The sequence below is a fragment of the Hippocampus comes genome, unplaced genomic scaffold (genome assembly GCF_001891065.2).
Source record: "Hippocampus comes isolate QL1 unplaced genomic scaffold, H_comes_QL1_v1.1 scaffold45, whole genome shotgun sequence".
In the NCBI taxonomy this organism is placed as follows: domain Eukaryota; kingdom Metazoa; phylum Chordata; class Actinopteri; order Syngnathiformes; family Syngnathidae; genus Hippocampus; species Hippocampus comes.
This window is the reverse complement of record NW_017805783.1, coordinates 557,680-577,751: the sequence shown is the minus strand read 5'-3', so window position 1 is coordinate 577,751 and position 20,072 is coordinate 557,680. Positions and strand designations below refer to the sequence as shown.

At 41.1% G+C, this 20,072-nt stretch overlaps 1 protein-coding gene and 1 long non-coding RNA gene across 4 annotated transcripts; one reads left to right on the top strand and one right to left on the bottom strand.

Moving 5' to 3' along the window:
- Window positions 1-792: 792 nt before the first annotated feature.
- Window positions 793-16,850, bottom strand: adam28 (ADAM metallopeptidase domain 28). 3 transcript variants are annotated; one of them, XM_019885294.1, is made up of 22 exons: window positions 16,696-16,850; window positions 14,399-14,487; window positions 13,427-13,503; window positions 13,001-13,079; window positions 12,484-12,560; window positions 11,752-11,935; window positions 11,456-11,518; window positions 11,148-11,219; window positions 10,363-10,532; window positions 9,808-9,889; window positions 8,813-8,946; window positions 6,851-7,028; window positions 5,109-5,198; window positions 3,028-3,223; window positions 2,809-2,914; window positions 2,540-2,696; window positions 2,352-2,432; window positions 2,157-2,250; window positions 1,934-2,039; window positions 1,739-1,832; window positions 1,551-1,649; window positions 793-1,238 (listed from the first exon to the last, which is right to left on the bottom strand). In XM_019885294.1, exons 1-22 carry the CDS (start codon window positions 16,751-16,753, stop codon window positions 1,206-1,208), a joined length of 2,319 nt encoding a protein of 772 aa, XP_019740853.1. In that variant the 5' UTR covers window positions 16,754-16,850; the 3' UTR covers window positions 793-1,205. The 3 variants fall into 3 exon arrangements, 2 of the variants coding, with proteins under 2 accessions (XP_019740853.1, XP_019740852.1); XM_019885293.1 differs by lacking the exons at window positions 14,399-14,487; window positions 16,696-16,850 and adding an exon at window positions 13,950-14,120; XR_002170074.1 differs by lacking the exons at window positions 793-1,238; window positions 14,399-14,487; window positions 16,696-16,850 and adding an exon at window positions 13,950-14,120 and having other exon boundaries at window positions 1,570-1,649; window positions 1,739-1,858.
- Window positions 8,923-10,104, top strand: LOC109525054 (uncharacterized). The gene is made up of 2 exons (XR_002170075.1): window positions 8,923-8,988; window positions 9,258-10,104. It is a non-coding gene; the product is annotated as an uncharacterized LOC109525054 (long non-coding RNA).
- Window positions 16,851-20,072: the final 3,222 nt, after the last annotated feature.

Here is a 20,072-nt window from a genome sequence, read left to right as displayed (position 1 = left end):
CTCTACAGAGGACAAATTTGAACTACTGGTAGTCAGGAGGATATTGTATGAACAACGAATCTTCTTCTTCTCCTTTCGGCACCTCCCTATTCAGGGGTCACCACAGCGAGTCAGTAATTTCCATCCGCCCCTGTAAACCGTCCTACCAACTCGCATGGTCGTCTTGGCAAAAGTTTTACGCCGGATGCCATTCCTGACGCAACCCTCCCCATTTCTCCGGGCTTGGGACCGGCACTGGGGAACAGTGCACCCCCAGGGGAGGGCACTGCCCCCCAGCGGCTGGGTTATTGTATGAACAACGAATGAAGGTGAATTATTAATTGGATCAATGGTGGCGTATAGCGTCTTCTACAAATGAGCATTTATGGCACCTCTTGAGCCAGCAGCATGGATGTAAACATTGCACATTACAGTGCATTACAATCTACACAAAAATATTGTACTCTCCTTGAAAATTTGTTTTTTAACCTCATATTTTGAATTATATTTTTCCACTGGATGGTTGAGCTTGATCGTAGTTGATCTTTAACCCATTTAATTCGTTTTCTTAGTTTGACGAGGTAAAAAACAAATTCAATATATCTACCACCACTTGTAGTAATCTTTTTTTTGCACTCTAGCAGCTTTGTGTTAAAAGTTTGCTGAAGCCCTTTTGATTGTTAATTCCAATATACGTATATGCTCACATTCAAACACGTTCCACCATTTCATCAAATGCCAATGCAAGATAACAATTAGACATTATTACACTTGAACATGAGGTGCTCTCGATCAACAAAACCAGTCAAAGGCTGGCATGATGAAGCTGATTTGTTGTTCTTGTTGCTACATTTAACAGTGACGAAAACCGAGTCAACGGTTCATACAGAACCGTTAGCTGTTGAATTCAAGACCACAACATTAAAATTCAGTGGAGGATACACTTAGATTAAAAAAATAAAATAAAAAATACAATTACTTTTTCCTCAGTACAGTCACTGGCAAATAAAGGTATCTGTTGTTTGGACATAATAAAAGGTATCAAATGGCAGAGCTCAATGTGTTTAAAGAACAGTCTTTGCGAGTCCAGTCTTCAGTGCTCTACTCAAGGCAGTCCATTTAGCTCCTCTGCGCCCCCGACTGCACTGCAGTAGAAAACCTGCACAACAAATAACTGTGGTCCAAGGAGAGGGTGGACATTACTGGAAATAGTGCAGTGGCATCCGTTAGACCTTCGGTGGGGGTACTGGCCTTAGTGCCTAGTGAGCAAAGAAAGAAAACATCTTACTGTATATCTTGTATTGGAATGATAAAAATGATTATTATGACGGTTATAAAGACGGTTACTGTGCCACCAAAACACGTGTTGGACTAGCTAGGCAGCAATGACCATTTCTCATGAGATGGTAAATGAGAAGAGCGTGGAAATCAACCAAGGATACCTTCTCAAGGCTGGACATTTGCATTTGAGCTTTGTTTGTCCACCTGCTAATAAGCAGACCATTTCCTGCTTCACGGTAGATGACAAACAGGCAGTTTATCTCAGCGCAAGAAATTAAAGAGAGCGTTACCTGACGGACTCCCATGTAATTTTGGCTTGTGGGATTTGGTCTGTTTGCCGCTGCTAGAGGTGGAGGAGGAGGAGCTCCTTTGGGTTTTGGCCTCTTAGCCTACAATGATGACAGATCATTTGATGTGATTAGGATTTGTTCAATGACGACACATGGTAACTTTATCAAACAGTCCATTTTAACGTTACCGGCGGCACTTGGGTGGGTGGACGGGGAGCGGGTGCTTTGTTAAGATGGAAAGCGGAGCTGTCCGCTGCCGGCTTCTTCCTTACGTTATGGGCACTGTTACATAAAAATGACGTTTTATCCTGTTGGATTCACAAAGCTCTGTTGACAGTGACATGACCAAACTGTGTTCAATAAAATGTTTGATAGTGACTTACGTTGGTAAAATGGGACTCTGTCGCTTTTTCCAGATGACGACCGCAACGGCAGCAATAATCCCCAGAACCACTAATGAAATTGTCACTGCGATGGCAACAGTCGATCCTGCAGAGACAGAAAACTGATCATTTGATATGCCTCGATGCAAGCTATAAATGGATGTTCCCGGGCTTCTAATACAGGCAGACCAAGTTTTTTTTTCTACGAAATAACTGCAGGTACCACGAGAAAGAGAGCTGAATTCATTGTCCTTGGAACTGCATGAAGGAGGCAACCAGCCGGGTTCACACTGACACTCGCTTCTGTGATTGCACACCTGAGGAGTTGAAAGGACAAGGGCATAAAAAATACAAAACAACAAAAACAGCAATGTTGTCTATAGGATAGATATGACACGATAGTTATTGCGGTACTTACCGCGTGGCCAGGACATTTTGCTGAACAGTTTGTGTTTCTGAAAGCCACCGGAAGACTCACGCATTGATTGTCACTGCACACCTGAAAAAACACGACTCTCATGTTAGAAACCGAAATTGTTAACTTTTACACTGGAACTACACTGAAAATCGAGTAGAGGAAAAAAAACAACTGATGCCACGCGTCACCTTTCCGTCCCCACATTTGGTACCGGTGTCCACCTGGCCGTAGTCTTTCGTGTAGTCTCCAAAGAAAGCTGCTTTGCAGTCACCAATCCTCACCATGCGACCATAGTTTGGGTTGTCGTTTCCATGGTGACAGAAGAGCTTGCCACAAAACACATCTCTGCAATGAGCGCAGTGATTTTACTGATGCAAGTGCGAGTACAAAATGTATGCATGGCAAAAATGAACAAGTTTACTATCAGTGACTCCGCTCACAAAGGCAGACCACTCACTGTTGCTGGCAGGGGATGTGTCGATCATTTGAGGGACGTTTGCAGAAGGCATAGTAAGTTCCTCTGGTGTTCTGGTTGTAGCAGGAAGGACGAGCGTCAATAGCACCTGATGACAAGCGAGCCTGCTATTTATGGTCTGCGGCTCCAAGTGCTTGGGAAATCCGAACCGAATGTTTTGTTCAATCGGCAATTCAAACTTCAAGGAAGATTGGCACTTACTTGGTCCGTATAATTTGATGCACTGGTCTGATCTTTTGGGACACTGGCCGTTATGACAGTAACCAGAACCTTCATCGCACGGTAAGCCGTTGACACTGAATACATCCTCAGGACAGGCGGCGTTCTCACCATCACAATATTCTGCGAGATCACACTCATCCTGCTTCGTCCGACACTCCCAAGATCGTGGAAGTATCTTTGGAAACAACAGGACCGATTGCTTGTTATTCGGCCATTTTTTAAAATTCCTTTCTCTTTTACAAAGCGCTAGCATTGTGGTGATGGGGAGGGTGCAGTGACCAACCGGACCCAGTGGGTGGGGCCACACTGCCAGGGTTGGAGCGCGAGTTACATATTTACAATGACAGCTCTTCCGAGATATTGTTAAGGAAAAGTTAATACACCCCATGACGAAGCATTTGGCCAATTTAGCTTCCAGAACACTGAAAATACAATCACTAGAGAGTGTTTTGTTTTTACTGTGACTTTGTTTGGCTTATGACTGGCTGACGTCAGTGCCGAGGCTTGACCCCGCTTCTTTCCCGTAAGCCTAATGAGGACAAGCTCGAGAAGGGTCCAGCTGGATGATGTTGTGAGACAAGCTGGATAAACAGGTGGATGGATGGACATTGGAATTTTGTGACTCGTCTTGCAGAATGATGTTGGAGGTTAACCCTTTCACAAACCCGCAATGAAAACCTTGTTTGCGTTGGATATTCCCTTTAAACGGTTCTCACAGCAATACAATGTTCAGTTTTATCAGATGGGTGACGTATCACTTGATGCTAAAAAAGAAAAACACATCATTTAAAACAGGAAAAAATGTTACATATCTCGCTACTGGTTGTTTTCCCCCAACACTTGGGAATATTGTCGAAATCCTGAAATAGGATCAAAGTGACGACTGCAGCTCTATCATGATCATCTTATACTTTGGTTATGAATGTTAATTTCAAATTTGTACAAGCTTCCCCACTCCCGCTAAAAAAAAAAAAGAATTTGAATTCCACTAATTCAAATCCTCTCACTTTTCCATTGACTTCTGGAGCAAGCATTTGGTAGACAATGTTTTCAAAGTATTGAACATGGGGCCACATTTTGTTTTCATTTTGTGATAATTTCATTCGGTAAAGTCTCGGGTAGCGTGCTGCGTTTTAATTTTTGAAATTGTTTTTCAAATTCTCTCTCTCTTTTTTAAAAAATAAATTAATAACAATGGGCAATCTACTGTAGATTCTTCAAATGACCTTAACAATCAGAATGGATGAGAAAACCAGAGTGCCCACAGAAAAACCCGTAGGAGTACATTCAAAGCCAGAAACTTTGACTGTGCAGCAGACACGACAGCCACGCACATCACTTCCCATCTCTTACTTATAATCGCTGAAAGAGATGGGTCCTTATTCAGGTGTGTCGCCAACAAGTGATGTCATTGGGCGGCCTCTGGATAATTTGCTACCCAGAGCCCCCACCAGCCAATGCAGAGACTTGGTCCGAGAAGGGTGTTCATTGCTGTCGGCCCCGTTTCGCGATCTACATGACTCATTTTCGTGACGTGGGGTCAAATGTGGTTGATTCCGCTGTTCGTACTGCACTTTTTGTGAGACTAAACAACAAGCCTTTTTGATATCGTAGCAACGGCGTGGATGTGACTTTTTCCTTTGTTCTTTTTCCCTTCACCACACTGACCCGAAACATTACGCCGGCCCATCCAAATTGAAGACATTTGTGACATCACATTAACGTTCACGTGTGGCCACATTAAAACTTTAAATCTCCAGTGGAAATTGACCACACAGGATGATTTTTTGGGGAATTTGAAGCGACTCTCACCTCATCTTCCCATAGGCTTTGCAGATGAACATGTTTTTGCATGTGCTGGCTTTTCGTACAATTTTAAATATCATTATCCTATGGACTCAAAATGTGTACAGTCCTGCATTGGGCATGATTATCATCAAATACATCTCAACATAGCTCAACAATTGACTGTTGGATGCTTTGAGCTTCATATCATTTTCATTGCAGCCTGCACCACATCATATACAGCAATTGCCTTACATTTGTACGACGTTGCTCACCTTGCACTTGTCACAGCATTCCCCTGCAGCACACTGGGAACCCTCACTTAGGGCGCAAGTGGTAGCATTGCAGCATGGGTTGGTGCACTCCTATCAAAAGACGTTGCAATCATTGTAGGACTGAAGGCACTGTCCAAACAAGATCAGCAGACAGAACGCCAGAAATGCTTTTTTGAAGCAGATAAAAACAAAAACAAAACAAAACAAAAAAAAACGCATAATCGTGGCAGTCTTCCCCTTTCCATCTTTAGCTGATAGCAACCCGCAACTACAACGAACAACTCCGAACACGTTAACTGCTTGCCAGAAATTTCACTGGAATGCGCAGGCACAATAATTTTCTTCAGGTGTCATAGACAAGCAAGACAACATTCAGAAAGACACCCAAATGGCAACAAATCACCCTGAGGTTTGTTACAAGCTTTAAAACGACACTTTATGAGCGAAGACAATAAGTAAACCAGTCCATCTAATCATTAACACCTGAAAATGCATGTCTGCTTTTTCAAATTCTTGAATGCCTCCTGAGGCATGATGACAGTCGACATTTTTTTAATGTAGTTAGTCGACTAATCAAAACTAGTAAATATTTCCATCAGAAGCCGCTGGGGTTTTGAGCTTTATTCCATTCAAATAGGATTACAGAAGCTCCAGTCACGAGTCAGACTCAATGTAAAACTTTGTCATCACTTGGAATGCGTCAGAATTCTCGCTTTTACTCAGAGATAAAAAAAATATTTTGACTAACAGCAATAAAAAGGAAATAAATGTATCAGCGCTTGCTATTATGTTTGCAATTTATAGTGGCATGGAATTAAATCACAGTGTTTATCCATGTAGACACGATGAAACACCTCTCATTACGGTAACCGTAATAACAAACCAGCAATTGATTCTTAAGGTTTGGAAATGTGTTTGTTCATGTCAGACTCCTGACGGTACCTTCGGGCAAAAACCCAAACCAAACTCTCAGACAATGCGAAGCAATGTGCTACGCCTTATTTTAGGAAAACATTATCCCTGGGGTAGATTACAATATAACAACACCGCTCCCGACAGAGAAGCTGTTCATGAAAAGTTTGGATAACCTCTCGATACAAATCGACCATTCAACGGGTGGATTTACACGAAGTGGTGCAAGTGCCACAGTTCAGATTGATTTTTTTTGCTCTCAGGTGACACAATTTGGACGTGAGTCATGGCATTGTAAAAAAATACCTAAAAAAAATAACACTAGCTCTCATCAGAATCAGTCCTCTTTCAAATGCTGATGAAAATTTAATGAAAAGCAGATATTGGATGCTCGAGGCACTGAGAGCAGGCACATCGTAACGCAGCTACGTTGCCCTGCCACAACGTTCACCTTTTTTCCTACAGTGAATGAAGCAAATGCCGCAGTTGCTCGTCTTACCCACGTTGAAGGGGAAAAGCCGCATTTTGGGCATCAAAAATATGTCTCTATATATATATTCTATGTATATACATTGTGACACACATACCTCAAACTTCTATGGTCATAGCAGATATTTATGACTTAAAATCTCAATGGAAATATATCCGATTAGAAATAGGCATCAATTTGAATTTGGGCAATTGGATATGCAGTGTAAATTCACTATGTGGTCCTTGACAAAAGAGAAACCTGGAACGGAAGGGACAAGTTAGGTTCACTAAAGTCTTTTGTGATGGAGAGGAAAAGGATTCGCTTGATGCCTTTATTCAAATCCGGTGTGTCCGTTTACCTCTTCAGGGCCACAGTCACACTGCTCTCCTTTCTCCACAAAACCGTTTCCACAGACAGAGGGCACCACCAGACTCCTGTAGTCTGGCTTGTCCAGCATACAGCTTGGGCTGCGGCCAGTCAAGTATCTGTTATAGTCTCTGCTGCTGCAGCTACTGAAAGTGCGAGGGGTTTCCCAGCTGGTGGAACGGAGGGCAGATATTGCATTGATCAGAAATCCATTTGTGTCAATGCATTGCCTTCTTCCATCAGACAAGGCATGAGTGCTTATGGCATTGGATGTGATGCTGACAATCAAACATATCACAGGAGAAGATCTGAAGAATGATCCCTGCCTAAGAGTTTGGGCATCCCCAGCTGGGAGGAAGCCTCGGTGCTCACCAAGCCATGTCAAAGTGTCCTTGAGCAAGATACTAACCCCTGCAGTTATGACGCGGCATCAGTAGATGATTGAGAAAACAGTGTTAAAGTTGCTTGAGTACTTTGAAGGTAGAAAAAATGACATACAAGCAAGAGCAGAGTTACTGTAAAATACTAAAATAAATAAAATCAGGGGACCTATAGTAATACCGTATTGGCCCGAATATAAGACGGCCCTGATTATAAGATGACCCCCTCTTTTTCAAGACTCAAGTTTGAAAAAAGACTTTTTGAACACCAAATTAATTTTTATACAGAAAATAATTACAGTACATCTGAAACAAATGATTATAACAATATATTAGAGAGAAAAAGCATGTTATTTTGCCACATTCAAATCTGAAGCGAAATCACATTTGTAAATGAATGGCTTATGGTTTTTGAAATGTAAATTACATCATGACTTCTCATCAGCTGCCAGTTAACCTGGCCGATCTTCGACCCACTTTTCTCCAGATTGTTACTACGTTTCTCCATTTTCTGTTATCTCTTCTCTTTTACCTTCTTACCGCTATTTTTTTATTTTTCTTCTTAATGCTACCGCTATTTTTATTTTTATTCTTGTGGCAGGGGTTCACTTTGGCCTGGGGAGTCAAGTTCAGCATTCGCTTTAATGATATCTGGCGCCATCTAGCGTCGTGAATGGGTACAATGTCTAGACCCCGAATATAAGACAACCCCCACTTTTTCAGTCTTATTTCAATGCAAAGAACACCATCTTATATTCGGGCCAATACGGCAGTGTCGATGGACAATGTGGGGTTCTTTCATTAATTGATAACGTTCATATGCCCAATCCATGTATATTTTGTTGCAAATGTTTTTATGCATCGAGTAAACAGTAATCTTTACGTGGCTAATTATTGATAAAATTGATTACGCTCATGAAGGCACTTGACACAGCTAAGGGTTTCTTTATAATCCAGAAAGGCTGTCCTGTGCCTCTCTGTCGACAATATGCTGCTTTTGTCATTACATGTTGCTATACTGTAATTGTCTCTCATGTGCCGTGTTACAAGTACGAATGGCAAATACAATGGTTATTACTTACAATGCGGGTAGACGAGTCTGTGTATCCCTCAGTAAGTGTTAAACCTTTCAGGGACAGCGATTACGACAGTGGACAGGTTACAGGTTATCATTACTGGGGCATGAAAGGATTAATATATTGCGGAATTCTGCTTTTGGCACATTTGTGACGAAATGGTGTTACGCCTGATTATTGGCTCATGAGTAAAGTAGCATCTTGACTAACACTTTGTCACTGATGTACCCTAGACTGTATATTGGGTAAATGAACAACATGGTATGTTACACATACCGGTACATATTTTGGGCTTAGTACCGTCAGCGACAAGGTGTGTTTGTAGCAATCGACAGAGGGATGTAAATTGTCATGCCTCATATTCAACAGATAACATGTCGATTTCGTCATGGCGTGTTGCGACACTGACATATCTTGCCAATAGTTAACTGTTGAGTAAACATCCGCGCTGCATTTTGCCAGCATTGTGAATGCAGCCACATCTCAGAGGTTCCTTACCTGAGGGACGCAGCCATGATGCAGCTATCACCAGGGCAGATACAAGCACTGGAGTCATCATGATTCATGCCAAGATTATGGCCCATCTCGTGGGCCAACGTGGCTCCCACGGCAATGGCCCGATTATTGTGGTCCTGCGAGACACCAATGCGTCAATTTCCTCGATGTCAACATCAGTGAGGTTCCTCAATCTGTCTTGTTCTTCTATATTCCAATAACTGTGATGTTGTTTTTTTAAGGGCATGTTTTGCAATTCATGAGAAGTATCCACTTCCTTATGCACAATCTTGTGGTAGGAAAGCAAGCGTTTTGTTTCATGAAATGGGTTTCCTGCAAAATCATAAGATAAATGCAAAGATACTAAGAATATAGTGATTCCAAAATGTGAGAGTCAAACCCTCGTTAGCATTCCTCAGAGACCAATGTCTGTCTGTTTTTTTTCAAGGCAACATTTTTTCCCCCTTTGGATTCATACATACCCAGCCGGGATATGCTCCAGCACGCTACGCAAACCGAGTGGGGATTTGCGGTTTGGAAAATGGACGGATGATGGAGTTATACCAATGACACGGTACATTGGCAAAATGGCTGATTTTTTTGGGGGGGATTTTGTGCCAAATGTGAACTATTAGTTGTAATTGAAACCAGTCAAGAGTTTTAGCTATTTTTGCTCTGTTTGCTATTTCAAAGGGGAGAACAACTATCGACTGAATACGTTTGAAATGTTTGCATGTCGATTATTCGGGTCAATATTTGAAGCATTTTGTTTTCACATGCGTACTCGACTGCATAATTCATGTGTACGCATTCAAATTATTTCTTTGTCTTTTGAGATCACATGAATTGCCCGATCCTCTTTCACATCTGATGCTCGGGTCAGTCAAAGGCTGCAATCAGCACTTAATGGAGCATGTGTCTGCCAACGTGTCCTTCGTATTTAAACTAGAGCGGGCACATCCCACCATATTTAGTTGAACAGTTGTCCAAAGGCTCACCTGCACAACTCCAACAGAATGACCGGAACACAGCGTCCCAATGTACGCCAGTCCCACCGTTGCTCCCTCAAAGTCAATCCCACTGGAGACAAATGGAAAAAAAACAAATACAAACAAACATCTTTTGAACAGAGGGTAGGTTTTCCCAACCTCATCCTTTTTAAAAATAGGATGGGATTGTATTCATTGGAATTAGAATTTTTTAATATTTCCCATGTGAGCTCAATAAAGCGAGACTGGCTGTCTGTTGTCATATATTATGTTTGTGAAAAGTAAAATTTGAGTGTGTGTAGGACACTTCTGTTTAGGTGTCAAATTGAATCAGTTTCAGAGTCCTTGTACATAGCAATACATGGCAGGAGGAAGTCAAGCTTCCCTTTTGTTTAGCACTAAAGAGATGTATGAGATGGATAGATTTTATTGCTGTTCCATAGGTCTGACACCGAAAGGCTTTTTCGGGCATGATTTGTCCCGACTCCAGCATTGGTGATTCCAAAAACTCACGAAATCGCACACTAGCGTTGTACAGATTCTTTAAATGGAAACCATTCTAACCTGATAAGATGCGCATTGTCATGTTTTTTTTTCTTGACCAGAACAGAATTCCTCCATGTCATGAAACCATTTAGGTTAGCTCCAGCTGGAGGAGTGATGGAGATCAAGTCACCATTGGACCAGATCTCCAGCCCAACAAGAGCAATAAAGGTCCTCAGGGGTTTGTACACCTGCCAAAGTGAGGTCACCAACATCATCAAACACTCCTTTTCATATAAGATAAGATAGGATAGAATGAGTAAAGACAAGATAACGTTACAGTAATCCCTCATTTATCGCGGTCAATGGGGACCGAAACCACCCGTGATAAACGAAAATCCGCGAAGTAGCGGGCCCCCCCCCCCCATATAGGTACATGTACATGTGTATGAGTATAAAAAATATTTATCAGGCCAAATTTAATGGTATACATGCATGTAGAAGTAAATTACATTTATTAGTAATTAACATTACTTCATGCTGTATACTAATAGATTTAAACATGTATAAGTTAGGTTAGGTTAGTGTATGAATAACAAAATACAGTAAACATGCATATGTAGAACTGTATATGTTGCTCTATGTGACTGGCTGTTGTTTTGCTGACTTTCGCTGCTTCTCGCAGACCGTTTGCGGACATTTTGCAGACTTAATTTTTTTTTTTTCCTTTTCTTTTTTATTTATTTATTTATTTTTTTTATGAATATGTTTGAAAAAATCCGCGATGCACCGAAGCCACGATAAATGAACCGCGAAATAGTGAGGGATCACTGTATAGGTCATTGTTTGAATTAGCATTGACTTACCAGGTTGACATAATTCACGATTTCGAATATCCTCTTCCTCAGGGCCGTTTGATCCCGATTCAGCTTCACATACTGAAACCAGGTTACCATTTGAGAGCAGGTTCACACCCCATTACTCATAAAAGGAAGACTGCATGTGCAAATCCAAAAATAGGATGTATGAAAGAGTATGTATGCCTGTATGCATAAGTATGTTTTACTGGCAGTCATATAAAAAGGTGAGAAAAACTCATAACTACTTTACGCCCCCCCACCCCCAAAAAATAAATGCTTCCTAGTATTCGTGGTGACATTCTGTGTCGTCCTACCTCCCGGTTATCAGCAACAAGGTAGAGCTCAATGTACTTCTGTTGGTACTCAATCGATATACCCTGAAATACGACAACAGATTCAGAAGATTAGTGCTCATGTACAGTCACAAAGACACCAATTTTGATTGTATCCGCCTACAAAAACAGAATCTCTGTGGCAGCAGACAACTATAAAATGCAACGTCTGCCTTCAGTTCCATGGTAGAGTTAGACCATGAATTTTATCTCGTGAATTTCACATACGGCCGCAGCAGAGCCTTTGCGTGTAAGTGTCATGGAAGTGGTTTGCGAACCGCTTTTCTTGAGCGACTGCGGCTTGTTGGGGGCTCGAAATCTGTGCTCCATGTTGTGTTGGTGACACCGCACACTGCGGGTGTGTAGTCCTTCTCGTTGAACTTCGTCACTGCGTGATCCCCCTCATCATCGCCAGCGAGGGGCTCAATTAAGTACCTCTGGGCTGATGTCCTGAAATAACCCCTAAAAAATACATTTGCCGAATTACGAATACTATGGGCAAAAGTCATAAGATTGGTTAAAATGTGTGATGTTACCATATTCATACATTTGGACAATTGTATGCACCCAACTTTATAGTAAGACATTTTTGAAAAGACAGCATGGCAGACTGATCAAGGTGCACAAAGGCATGGAAACACAATTTTGTTGTGGAAGAAGTCCACTGACCCGGATAGAACCCTGATTTTTCAACCTCTTTAAAGACCTTTGGGACAAGGAACGTGTGCCAGGCATGGACAAAAATGTCACCGGCACACTCCTAAATCTTGACCACCGTGCTTGTCAGAATCAAGAAAGCACATTTGTGGATATTGCACAACATCCACCAAGCAACTTAAAAAAAAACACAGTAGCTGGTCACAAGACGGACAAGCATCCATACAACCAACAAGTCAATCTAAATCTATGGGTGGGAAAAAAAGCGTAAAAATTATAATAGATGAATTCCTTTTCGCGGCACAAATGTATGATTGTTGTCCATTAAATTGAATGGTAATTGCAGGGCTTACCGAAGTCCGTCACACGTGCTGATGCTAACCGCCGAGTCACTTTCGTTCACAATCTTCCCGTGATAGTAGCAGTGATCCTGATAATGATGAGACAATGTATTAGTTTCTGGAACATGTTCCGAATCAAGGCCCAGGGGGCCACATCTGGCCTGACCCCTCATTTTATGTGGGACGCAATGTGGTTTTTGCTCAAATATTTCCTGAAATTTAAAATCTCCACATTACAAAGAATACCACTGAGATATTGCAAGCTTTTTTTTTTTGTTAACACACTCACTTTTATAGTAACTACAACAATAGTTGAACAAAGGCAACATTTGTTTTCAAATCTAGTTGACCATCATTATGTGAAAATGTGATGATGAGATGAAATGTTTGGTTTGACACTCATAATAGCCCTCTGAGGGAAGTCGTACCTACATTGATGACACCCCGATTTCATTTTTTGTTTTTTTCTTTGCACGCATCCAACATTTGGTGAATAATTCACAAGCCTTTATATTCAATAAATACTCACGATGTCATTTGGAAAAGTGGTGACTTGTTTGCCATCTCCTTGGTAAAAGGTCTCAGTGTAGTCTTGAGTAAGTAAGTCACTGATAAAGAAAATAAAAACATATGATATTATCAGTCATATATGACTAGCATATATGACGTGCTATTTCGTGCAAAATCATGGAAGTAGCATGAGTAATATGGGCTGGGGGTCGGGGGGAATCTCAGTGCTGACCAAAAGCGCAGCTTTAAATATATTTAATAGCATCGACAAAGAATATAAAAAGGATGTGAAACACAACATGAATATTTGTGAGAAAATCCAAAAATCAGGAAGTACGACAGACGGCCACTTACACGCTTCCTTGGGCATTAGCATTCAACCACTATGGCTAAATAAATTCCACTCGAAACATTAGCCCCCCCCATCGAAGAAATCATTGCTTACTTGTTTTTTTGTAAGTGCATTTCAAGGTCTCTTCCTTCTACCGTCATGGCATATCTAATGGTCTCTGGCCTGAGGTTCTGCAGAGGAAGAAAATGAGGGAAAACAAATCTGATGCATGTCATTCTACTCCATCTGACTTACACAACTGCTAATATGTACCGTACGTGACAAATAAGTGTCAAACAAGGGGGATAAACAGTAAACGCAACCATAACTATTGTCATGGCCTTGAATCGATCACAAGTGGACAGCTCGACTTGTTTTAGAAGACGTTTCTCCTCTCATCAGTTCATACCACAAAGTCAAGACAGCGCCGGATCGATTATGTGCTTTTCAGAATGAAATGACCTAGTTGAATGAGGCACACCGACCACTTTCCATCATCTTCTATTTTATGTGTTTTCTGATTGTATTCCAAGAAATCTCCCGAGAAGTCATCCAATCTATATTGTCACTGTAACTTCAAACGGCAACATTTAATGAGGCTGAAGGATTTGCATGGTACTTTGTACTGTTTGCTCACCCCAGTGTCTCTTCTTCTGACAAGGTGAAGTCTGACAGGTCGAACGAGCTCATAGTCCTTTCCGCCCTCAAAGACAGGAGTATGGTTGTCTGTTGAGATGGAACAAGTATTGTGATGAGGTCCAATCAAATATGTTTTATACGGTGCTCCAATCATATGATCTGTTATCAAATGCAAATAATCCACTGCTCATCCCGATCATTTAGGTATTATTATATTTGAACACTAAATGAGGGCACGAGACATCATAAAATTGTATTGCAGGAGGGAGCGGACCGGTATGGCCTGTAAATAGCGACAATCCCCATATAACTGACAGCCATTGAAATGCATTGTTTTTTTTTTTTGTTTGTTATAAAGTCATCCAATCTATATTGTCACTGTAACTTCAAACGGCAACATTTAATGAGGCTGAAGGATTTGCATGGTACTTTGTACTGTTTGCTCACCCCAGTGTCTCTTCTTCTGACAAGGTGAAGTCTGACAGGTCGAACGAGCTCATAGTCCTTTCCGCCCTCAAAGACAGGAGTATGGTTGTCTGTTGAGATGGAACAAGTATTGTGATGAGGTCCAATCAAATATGTTTTATACGGTGCTCCAATCATATGATCTGTTATCAAATGCAAATAATCCACTGCTCATCCCGATCATTTAGGTATTATTATATTTGAACACTAAATGAGGGCACGAGACATCATAAAATTGTATTGCAGGAGGGAGCGGACCGGTATGGCCTGTAAATAGCGACAATCCCCATATAACTGACAGCCATTGAAATGCATTGTTTTTTTTTTTTTGTTTGTTATAAATAGATGCAAATCATTTCTTCCAAAAAAAAAAAAAAAATCACTGAAAACCGGGGGTGGGAATAAAAATCAAAAGAAGGTTCATTCTTAACAAATATTGAGTATCATCACGACAACACTGCTCAATTTGTTTCTGCAGTTCCATGAGCCTTAAGGACAGGGATCAACGGGGATGTCTGCTTTATTCTGCAGCAATACAGCAAATGAGCAGGTGCTTGTCACCAAACAAAGGCAAAATTGATGATGCGATATCATATTCGGAAGATTAGCAAAAATGCTAAGTAATGTGGCAAATTACGATAAGGTAGAGAGACCGTTGCAACTATGGCTTTGTCTTTTTTTTTTTTTTATGTTGTCGGCACTGAACCTTTCTCAATAATAATGTCTATTACTTAAAACGTCTCCAATAACACTGGGAAAATGTACTACATGTAGATTTCATTGATTTTTTTGGACAAAGAGTTTCTGGACAAAGGTGCATCAAGGATTCATCAAAATATGTTCGAGACTGGAAATCTCAAAACACATGCACTGACATGCAGCAAAGATTTTTTTTTTTCGTTTTTTTTTTTTTTTAGTCGACATACGCTACTGTGAAAAATTTAGTGGGAAAATTTGGCAGGTGACTTCCAGGCTTGTGGAGGGTTCCAAAGCGACAGCAAGTGCCAATTTGATTCTGTTTGTTGGGCAGTTCCATTGATACCACCGTGACTCAAAAGGCCCAAAATACATTCATCTCACTCTATTTTTGTCCTCGTTGTCACCAATACTGTGAAAAAAAGTTCGATATATGCAGTATCATATTAACAGTCCCTTTGCCTTCACTAAGAAATCCTGTACCCTAGAAAAAAAAAGTACTATGCACGTCATTTGGCTTTTTAAATAGTTTTAGGACTCCGCCATACCTGTAGTTTGACAACATATATTGGTTAGAGTTATAACACACTGTTTTTTCCCCCAATTTACGACACAAAAAGGGTGCGGGGTGGGCAGTTAGGTCGTATTGGTATAAGTAGGTAGTATTTTCTGCTGGACACATCATGGAAAATGTAATCTAACTTCAACATGTGAACAAAATATGGATTAAGAAACTTGACTGAAACGATACTCTGAAAAAAACCCAAAACAAAACCAAGAACATGCTGGGCCACAAATATTCGGATGTGATACTGACTCCCTCCACTACCCCACCAAAAAAAGAGGAAAATGATTTTTTTTTAAACATGCCTTGACAGCAACTTCATTTCACTCTGAATATTTGCTTGACTAGTATGAGTTGATCTGGCAAGTTCACTACATTAATACAGCAATCATTATTAGCATTATTCTTTTAACTTCATCATCATATTTATTGTCAGTCACCCTATGACACTGGTGTCAAAGTCAAGGCTCGGGGGCCAGATCCGTCCCGCCACATCATTTTATGTGGCCCGCGAAAGCAAACCATCTGTGTCAACTTCCTGTACCAAAATCTCAAATTGTCATACATAATAAATGTCGGTAACATTTTGCAATAAGTTTGTTACCCTGTCTACACTCACTTGAGCAATAACTGAACAAATACATGACTGATTTCAAAACTAGTGAGCCATCATTTTTTTGTGTGTACAAGTAATAATGCGATGTGATGATTCAGCATTTATTTGGTTTCACTGTCGTAACGGCCCTCCAAGGGAAGATGTAACTCCAAAGTGGCCCGCGACAAAAATGAGTTTGCGCCCCTGCCCTAAGAGGACATTGAAATGGGCTATCATGAGCTGTCATCTATTACACAATGTGCAGAAACGTGCACAATTTCATGGTGCTCAATGATTTCAAGAAAATACTTTTTGGAAGTAGATCACAGTTTACAGACAGCTCAAGGAAATAGAAGAGGCACATTCGAGGCAGTAGTTGTTAATTAGCTCATGCACAATGAAGAGTACATTACACAAACTTACCCGATAGCTTGAGTGAGGCATTTAGGATGAGGACCCAGAATAGAAGTTTTGGTGTCATTGTCGTTAGCGGTAACCGAGCAGACAGTGGCGCCGATCACATTTTATTCCCTCCACCTGCATGTTGTGCTGCTGCTCCTGTGAGGCCACACCTTCACCCGCAAGTTGTTTTCCTGGGGAGGTCGGGTGGGTGTGTGTGTGTGTGTGTGTGTGTGTGTGTGTGTGTGTGTGTGTGTGTGTGTGTGTGTGTGTTTTTACTTATGGGCATCTTTCGACTACAGTATTGGTAATTATGCTGAAGTGACACACGGTGGAAGGAAATGATATCCTGCCAACATAGTCCCAGTTATGTTTTTTTCAAAAACCTGCTGGCGGCAAGAGCAGTCAATTTAAAAAAAAAACAAAAAAAACAGGAGGATAGTATTCATGTTTTTTTGTTTTTTAAGCACTGGGCCATCTGGGTAGGTCTTGAATGTACATTTGCAGTGCTCAAGAAATACTTAAGACATCATTACTCAATTAGACATGAGGAGTACGTAAAGTACCAGGGAGATGTGAGAAAGGACCGGGTCACCAATCTTGTTCATGTATTGCAGAACCGCTAATGTTCTGAACTGTTCTTTTATTTTTATTCCTCATATCAGAATTTAATTTCTCAAAACGACTTCTTCAATCTTCACATCAGCGTATCATTTCTGCACATCCAAAAAGCAATTTCTCATTTCTTGGACAATTTGCAAATGCTTTGCTGCAGCCAAGCAAATGATGATGTAAAATTCTCTTTTTTTTCTGACATGATCTATTGCTTATGTCATGTTGATCAAATGTATTAGAATGAATTTCAATTGTCTCATGCCACACAACATTTTCGTGTTAGTTCATGGTGTAAGTCATTACATGCAAAATGGATGAAACGTAATAATATCCATCCATCCATCCATCCATTTTCCGATCCGCTTTATCCTCTCAATTGTCGCGGGGGGGTGCTGGAGTCTATCCCAGCCGTCTTCGGGCAGTAGGCGGGGGACACTCTGAACCGGTTGCCAGCCAATCGCAAGGCACACAGAGACGGACAACCATCCACGCTCACACTCACACAAGGAATACAATACACCATTATCTATACAGAGCTTAATCACTACGGCGGCTGGAACAAAGCGCTTTAGAAAACATTTAAAATATCACGTCCAAGGCATCAGACTATTATCCATACATAATGAGCATCAGATTATAAGGCGCGCTGTTGGCTTTTGAGAAAATGGAATGTCTGTAGCTGAGCCTTATAGTGCGAAAAATCCGGTACTTTGAGTGATGTGGATTTTAAGAAAGAAATTGGCTTTTGTAGGGGAACTAAAAAAAAAAAAAAGGTTGAAGAGATTGGATTAGTTGTACAATTTTTTTTCTTTTCGTGATGGCCTACATCCTGTGTGTCAGTAACACGAAATTGAAACATATTTTGATCTTGAGATAGAATATGAGCCGCTTCTCTTTTTTTGGAACGAAACCCATAAACCAGCAAACTGCCTAATTCTGCATCGCGTCAGCATCAGTCACAGCGCTTGTGCAAGAAAGTAATTTCTACTTATAGCATTTGCACGTCATTGATTTCATAAGTTTCATGATATCAAGTCATTACGAGTGAGCTCATTCCCTGTGCTCTGTCCTGCACACACATGCTGTAGAAAAAGGGCGACAGAAGACAATACGGTCAATGCGTCTGTTCCCTTTACTGCAGTCTTGGATAAATCAGAACATTTGCTCAGCGTGTGTGCAGGATGTTGCTTGCACAGAGTGCTGCTTTGATCTTTATCCAGTCGGTTGATGATTCTACCAACTGTCAGATTTTTCTCTCAGTGTTTTGCTTGTTTTTCTGTACGACCGCCAGACAGACACTGGAATTTAACAGTGCCGTGTATTTGCACTATAAACATTTGTATCGGCGACTGCCCAAAGATGACAAGCCTGCAAATAAGAAAACTTCAAAGGTCCTAAGACAGAGACATCGCTTGACACTCCACTTTTATGATATCTAAGGGTGGTTTTATTGGTTGTTTTTCAACTTATTTACACAATCATAAAACACGGAGATTTATTGACATGCAATCATTCCCTCATGTTGAGGACATGACCTAACGAAAGACTGACGCTGGTGTCATGGAGACACCACATTGTGGTCAAATAAAAAGTCACAATCTTAAAGATCTGATGCTGCTGGTTTGGCTTCTACTCACTTACAGTACATCAATTTCATCACATCTAAATTCCTTTCCTTAATATTCGGGGTGTTTTGCATTGGTTTGAACTGAGTGGATGTTATTAAAAAAACTCGGACACGGGCATCCTCAGGACCGCTCGTCATGTATTCCTGATTTTTCGCAAATACTGCACAGTATCGATAACAAATATAGCCAAGTCATTATTTAGGGGGGCGGCCCGGTGTCCCAGTGGTTAGCACGTCGACTTCACAGTGCAGAGGTACTGAGTTCAATTCCAGCTCCAACCTCCCTACGTGGAGTTTGCATGTTCTCCCTGCGTGGGTCTTCTCCGGGTACTTCGGTTTCCTCCCACATTCCAAAAACATGCACGGCAGGCTGATTGGACACTCTAAATTGTCCCTACATGTGAATGTGGGCGTGGATGGTTGTTCGTCTCTGTGTGCTCTGCTAGTGGCTGACAACCGGTTCAGGATGTCCCCCGCCTACTGCCCGAAGACAGCTGGGATAGGCTCCAGCACCCCCCTTGTGACGATAAGCGGATCGGAAAATGGATGGATGGATGGATTATTCTCTGGGATTTTCACTTGCATGTTGATAATCGATCAGATGCATTTGAAGCTGAGTTTTAAGATTTTAATTTCATGAATTTCACTCAACATAGTTCTCAAACCACCATGAGACTAGGATCATTTTTGTATTTTCTTGAGCACAAATTGTTTTATATACGGGGACATTCCGGAACACGCCTTTAGGAAGCGCCATCTGAAGTGACCGCAAATTTTATTCACATTTGAACAGAAACCCCAAATGACATTTTACCCTCTTGCGATTACAATGTTGACTGTTAAAAAAATAAAATAAAATACAGACCACCATGACGATCAGATGAAACAAAACTACTAAAAAGAAAATTCTGCCGAAAGGACGTGGCAAAACATAAGTTCGAAGTTAATCGACAAATATTTAAAGGCTACCAAACCACCTACGACAAAGCGTCAAAATGAGAAGCAAAAAAGTTTTTATCACCTGATAAATGTTCCCAGCGGGGTATCTGATGCAAAAACACCCATTGGCAAAATGTTAACTGTGTGCAGTACAGCACTGGACTTGGACATAGTCATGTAAAGTAGTTTGTATTACACAATACCGCCACTAGGGAGCAGT